Below are 7,055 nucleotides of genomic sequence, written 5' to 3'. Positions count from 1 at the left end.
TTAGGATGCTCTGTGAATTGTGTTGTGAATGATCCATCATTGAGGCGATTGAGAGTGATGCTTTGGACATGTTTCACCCTAATTCTTCACTTTAACAACAGATCAATGAATCACTTCCTTTATTCACTAAAAGGAAGCAAGAATGATGATGTATTAACACCATATACAGTGTGTGAAACATTCACTTCCTATACCAATAAATTAATATTTTAATTATATTTAATTTAAAATATTATTATAATAGAATGTCAAGTAAAGACTACGTAAATAATACTGCAATTTGACTGATTGAATTGACCCCTGAGTTTTAGTCAAGGAAGAAAATGTAGAACCACAACTCACAGAATTATCCTCAGCCATGTTACTTCCACTTCCACTCCCACTCCTGTGGAACAATTCAAACACCATTAATCAATATAATAACGTTCTTTAAATACGTTCTTAAGGTTTATATATGTTAAAAAATTAACTCATACATAAATCTCACTATATCCAATAATTATGCCCTTCAATTCTTGGTCGAGATTTAATGGACCATCCAAAATCTCCACATTTTTTGGCCCTAGCAAGCACAAAGGTAAGATGGGTCTCTAATAATAATAAAAAAACTCTCAATCTTGGTAAATTATCTCTCCACTTCCCTACTTTCACCTTACACTTTTATAGTAATTATAAAAAATCAGTTTTAATCTTTTTAAAAATAAATAAATAATCACAAAAAAAAGTATAACTCAATTTTTTTTAAATAACTTTAGTTGTATTTTGCACTTCTATATCTTTATTTCAGTAGTAACATTTTTATCCTTCTCGCATTATAGTGTTTGGAAAAAAAAATTCATCATTTGATATGTGTGAAGTTGAAGAAAAGATTTATCGTATTTAATTTTTTCAGTGCAAAGATAATTATTTTATTTTTACTTTTGTATTCTATTTTTGTATCTCGCTGATTTTTGTATGAATTTGTGACTTCCAAAAAATGAAAAAAAAATAAGTAAGCGAAAACACAGTTATCACTAGTAAAAACACGACAAAACTTACCTCAACCATCAGTAAAAAAAAAAAACACTTGAAAATAAAGAAGAAAAAACTACACTTTCCATCATACTCATAAGAGTGTTGAAATTAAAAAAAATATATGAAGGTGCAGGAGGAAGGTATAGAAGTGCATGAAGAATTTGACTTATTCTTTTGAGATCTGCAGAAGAAGCCCAATGGCCTATTTTGTTTGTAACATTGTTTTTTTGTTTGTATTTTTTTATTTTGATTGTGACTTGTGAGTTGAGAGAATCATTTTCTTGTTCCGTTTGACTGTAGTTCTGGGCCACTTTAGAAGCTAGAATTATTTGTTGGGCCTAGAATAAGGTTGTCTTACTCTTTGGACTGGATCTAACTAAGAACAGGGAAAATAAATCTTTAATCAGGTTACTCATGTCACAGAAATCAAAATAAAAAAATTAAAACAGTGTCATATATCGAATCAATAACAGCACATTCTGCAGAGAGATAATTTTATGGAACGTGGTTATCAATAGAGCAAAATCGGAAGCTATTAATAGAATCTGTAATGCATTATTCAAAACCTTAAATAAGAAAAAACTTCAAATAATATAAAAGTGCCATGACGAAGAACTCAAACCTTTTAGCATCTCTCTATACGACATTCTAGACTTTGAAAGTCAAAGTGTTTTTTTTCATATATCTCTATTTTTTTTATTACCAAACGTAAGAAAGTCCGTTAAAAAAAATTCTCACATTGAAAGAGATACCCACCCAAACCTATTAGCACGTACAAAGCTTAACTTTAAAATCATTTTTCTCATTCGAGTCTAATCGTATTCCTTTCTATTTTCTGTTTTCCCAAATTTAAGATACAATCCGTTTGTTTAATTTTAATTTTAACTGTCATTTTTCTCTAACAATTCAAATTAAACTCTTCTTTTGGATAACAAATCAACCTCTGATCTCAGATAATGATACTCGTACACTTGTAGGTGTCCCACCATTAATTTAGAACTTTTTTTACACACTTATCTTGCACATCACAGAGTGTACTTTGTTTGACACTGAACGTGCTCAATAAGTGGTGGTCACTGCTACAGTTTGTAAGTGAAGAATGGCTGGAGGAGCAATTGGATTTTATCAAAGGTGTGTGTGGCTTCAAATGTGTGATGTTGATTTCTCTGAAAATTGACAAGTAATTACGAATAGTAAAGAAAGTTTGACAAACTTTCGGAGAAATATAAGATGGAAAGGGTGGGTTTATGGATGTGATGGATATGACACATAATCATAACACGCTTGGAGAATCTTTCTATAATAATTGTGATGCTTTATAACTTGGGGACGCCTAGAATTAAAGTCTTTTCAGTGAATTTATCTAATGTTATTAAGATTATTTCACCTTCAGACCCAACTAAATTATCTTGATAAAATAAAAGGCATCTCAGACAACTAATGTATTGTGTTTTAGTGTTTTAGAACAAGGTTTTCATAAGTGAAATCCAATCTTCCAATAATGTTTGTGCAACCTCCAAATCAAATTATACCAAAATAAGTAAGAATTGATTAAAGCAAGAGAAAACAAGTAGGTAGCAGGAAGAAAAAAATGGAGAGTCTCTCTTGCCTTAGAGTAGGGTGTGATCTGTTTCAATAGCCACATCCCTCTGTGCTATGCATTCAATTGTTGCATCCAAATTGTTCACGGAAGCACTAGATGTGGATCAAACGTCATTCCTTCATAATTCAACTGCTGCTATCATTACTTATTCAACCTAAAACCATAGCATCTCTCTTCTCAAACGTCACCAACAAAAAGGACCCCATCTTTTGTATTGGCATCCATCCTCATCCTTGTGATTATGATTATTATTTATTATTATTATACACAACGCTGCATCACTTGCTACCCCATAGCATAATATACATTACAAAATAATACAAACACTCCTCCATTCCCATCTAATAGGAGAAGCAACCAACCCTAACAAATGTCTCGGTGGCTTCTGTTGTGCCTTGGAGTCTGAATCAATTAAACAATTGATAAAAATAAATAAATATTTAATAGAAGGAACCAATTCCAAAACCATACTTGATAGTTGCAATGATTGATGATGACTTTGAATTAAAAGAGATTATCCTCTCTGCCAGCCACCCAGCCATGTCCTATTGTTGGATTGGAGTGATGGATGAAGCAGGAGAGAAAAAAGAAGAATGGTTGCTCCCTCATCAGAAGAAAAGGGGTTGAAAATGAATCAATCAGGGTAAGTAATGGAATCAGAGGGTTGCCAAGCAGAGGCAATCAAGAGAGAGAGGTCCTTCCAACCAAGCTTCAAGGAACCATTCTCTTCAACAAGAGTATAACCTCTCCAAGGGAACATTCCAAGCAACAAACTGGCTTGTGCAGCAGGGTTGCCCCGGAGGGAAACGGCCCGAAACCCGGCCCGTTTCAACTCATCCGCCCACCGCTCCAACTTAACCTCTCCGGTCCTCTTGGGCCCGCCCACGGCCACGATGTTCCTGATCTCGCAGCCCAAAAGCTGCTGCTCCACCGTGTGCCTCTCGAGGCTGTCCGCACCTAAACCATCCCCGAGCGCGTCGAACAACGCGCTGTAATAATGCAAGGCCTCCACGAACCGCGCAAGGAAGCTCCCGGCGTGGCTCAGGTCCTGCTCCACGGTCGTGATCAGCTTCGGCCTGAGCTGAGTCAGCAATCTCAACGTCCCTAAATCGCTCCCGGTTATGTCATACAAGCAATGATGCATCCAGTGCACCACGATCGCCTCGTTAGCTCGAACGCCGAGTTGACTCAGTTCCGTCACGCTTCCGATTTTCCCTTCCACCGGATGAAACTCGAACGGCAGCCCGAGCGAGCTCGCGAAATCCGCGAGCCTCCGGCCGGTGGAGTCCAGGAGCTCAGAGGAGGATCCGAATCCGGTAATCCTCATGGAGCGGATCTTCTTCGAGCGAGAGGCGAGTATGTGGAACAGTCCTGGCCATTGGAGACCTTGCATGATATCGAGGTCGATGATATGGACGCGATCCTCGCCTTCCAGGGCCTGGTAGATAGCCTGGTTCGCGGTGAAGTGAGAGAACTTCACCAGCGGCGAGACCGAGTTGTAGGATTGGAAGGCGTTGAAGATTCGCTGCGACTGAGTTAGGGTTACCGATTTCGCGGTCAGAGGAGAGTAGGAGCCGAGGCAGGAGCTCACCACACGCGCCTGCAGCGCCTGCGCGAAGTACGCTCCGACGCGCTCCGGCGAGGTCCCGAACGGCGACGAGAGTTCGGCGATCTCCGGCAGCAAGTCGTTGGCGAAGTCGAGTTTATCCATGGCAACACACTCTGCGCATTGGAGGAGAAGGCCGAGCAGTTTGAGGCCAGTGGACTCACCGATGTGAGGTTGGGGATCGAAGGCCTGCTCTTCCTCGGTGGCTGTATCGGCGGCGAAGTTGGTCCGCTTGAAAGAAGGCTGATCGGCGGGAGAATCAACGGTGTCAACGGTGCGCTTGGTTTTCATGTCGTTAGTGTTGGAAGTGCGGGGGGATCGCGGGACCAAGCTTTGAAGCATGATCGGTGGAGAGCGAGAGAGAATCAAAGGTTTGGAGGAAAATTTTGGGGGAAAAGTGACAAAAGTGAGAGTGAAAGACAAAGAAATTTGAGCAGATGGTGTGTCAGAAAATAAGTGTTTTAGAGAGAGAAATATGATCTTAGAGAGATAAAAGGAGACAGAAAGGTTTATAACTTTGCAGCCAGAAAAAGTTTTTTTGTTTGGGTTGGGCGTTATGTAATGTTATCCTCTTTTGCTCTTTCTTTTTCTCTTCCATCTTCCTTATCTTCCTTTTATATCTCTAATTCTTAATTATTCTCGTTAATTATCGCTAATCATGTCACTTCCTCATTAATTCAGGAACATAATGTCATCGCTTTCACTCTGCCAAAACGCTTTATTTTACTCATCGATTTTTCTCTCCCTCTTTATTCACACTTCCTCTATAATATTCCCAAAATTCACCATCACCATTGCCATTTTTTTCTCCTAATTATTACTTCTATCATACTCCCCTTTTTTTTAATTCTTCTACTTGCATTCAATCTTTGTTTTTTCCGCCACCTAAACTACAATATTTTTATTAACCACTTTTAAATCATATCCTATTTCATCTATATTTTATCTTTGTTGACTTCCGAACAATGAAATATTTTAAAATATTATTTTTCATTGAATATTATTATTAGTTTTAATACTAATGATAGATGGAGGTGAGGCCTTATCAGATTTATTAAGTTTAACAAAAGATTAATTATATTAAACAGCGATTAAATTGTTCTTCTTTATGATCCAAAATTTTAATATGATCCAATAACAAATAGTTTATAGTAATTATATAAATAGTCATTGAGTAAAGGTACGTTATCATCACTCACACATTAATTATATCAAACACTGAATATCGAGATCTTAGTTGAATATTAAAGTGTCTTTTACAAATATCATCAAGATCAGAAGTTTGCAAAGAAGAGAATTATAGCGAGAATAAAACAATAAGTCATTTGAAGAGACGAAAAAGAGGTAGAAAACAACTGCCCAAGAGAGAAGAAAGGTAATAGTTCTCTCAATCTCAACCCGTACGAGAATAATAATATATTTTAATTATTTTTATAAATTAAATTAAAAATTTACGTCACTCCAAAGTATATAATGACCTATTTTGAGTTAGCTCTAGTCATCGTTTTTAAATTTTAGTTAATGTTAGGAACGTTTAATTAATATTAAAATTCGATTGTTAACATTTTATTTGTTTAAAAATATGATGTTTTTTTTTAACTTCCAACAAAAACAACCTAGAGTTTATCTTCTCTTTTTGTTTTTTTTTTTCATGGGACAATGCATGAAGCTGATTACAACTTACTGTCTAATTTTTTCACCTCGGGTATCCAACCCTAAAGTTTGTACCCCCACGTACAAGAAAACATTCTTAGAATAAAAAATTTCACACTTTAACCCTTTTTTTTATTCAATTTCATTATGATAATAAACATTTTTAACCTTTATTTCTTTCAAATACAAAACTCTTTCATTCTCTCTAAAGCATAGTATATCATACTCTTTTTATTTCTATATTTGACATTTTTAACCTTTTATTTATTTCATTTTACTTTCATTCATCTTTATTTTTAAATGAATAACTTCCATATTTTAAAAAATATCAATAAGGGAAAATAATGTTATACCGTGATTTAAATTTTTCATTGTAGATTCAAAATAAAATTAAAAAATAATAACTTATATTCTTTACTTGTATTCTTATTATCTTACAGAAGAAAGTATAGCATGAAAAACAAATGTATTAACTATCTTAAACATATAAATAAAGTATTCAATACTTACTATATAAAAAATAAGAAGAATAGAACAAGAATGAAAAATGTCAATAATATATTGTTAAAATATGTCTTTTGTTATTTATTTCAATTTATTAAAAAATCATTTGTGATAGGTTACACCATATTTAATGAGTTTTTATGAGTACATGAGTCTTGGAAAGAATATGTTAAAGAGTCAATAAAATAATCATTCTTTGATGTCTTTATAATTGTTATTAAATACACACCTCACTTTCTCTCTCTCAAGGCTTTGTTTTGGATGATGGTGAGTGTGAAAAGAGAAAGAAATAAGAGGAAAGAAAGTAAAAATTAAGTTGTTTTTTCCTCAAGAGAAAACAAGTTGAAAGTGAATATATCTAGGTGAAAAGTTTATAAATAATATGATTGATATAATTAAAATGTAAAAAAAAAAAAAATATTACGTCGACTTATTATTAAAAACTATTACTAAACTTATTATTACATCGACTTCCTCAATCCTCAAATCCACACCAATAAAAAAATTGATCCATCCAAACAAAGTACAAGGCAGGAATATAAAAATTTATTTAAAAAATATTAAAGTTGTAAAACTTTGAATTAATTTTATGTTACGATGAAATCATGGATTTTGTGCAACGCAAAACAAGAAGAAGAGATTGGTAAGAAAAACAAGGAACCGAAGAATCTCTAT

The 7,055-nt window shown here is 34.6% G+C and overlaps 1 protein-coding gene across 1 annotated transcript; it reads right to left on the bottom strand.

The window, feature by feature from the left end:
* Positions 1-2,495: 2,495 nt before the first annotated feature.
* Positions 2,496-4,960, bottom strand: LOC137817904 (scarecrow-like protein 23). The gene has a single exon (XM_068621131.1). The coding sequence runs from the start codon at positions 4,563-4,565 to the stop codon at positions 3,252-3,254; it is 1,314 nt and encodes a 437-aa protein (XP_068477232.1). The 5' UTR covers positions 4,566-4,960; the 3' UTR covers positions 2,496-3,251.
* Between the last annotated feature and the right edge of the window lie 2,095 nt (positions 4,961-7,055).

Source organism: Phaseolus vulgaris, chromosome 11 (genome assembly GCF_000499845.2).
Source record: "Phaseolus vulgaris cultivar G19833 chromosome 11, P. vulgaris v2.0, whole genome shotgun sequence".
In the NCBI taxonomy this organism is placed as follows: Eukaryota; Viridiplantae; Streptophyta; class Magnoliopsida; order Fabales; family Fabaceae; genus Phaseolus; species Phaseolus vulgaris.
This window is presented reverse-complemented; position numbering and strand designations above follow the sequence as displayed.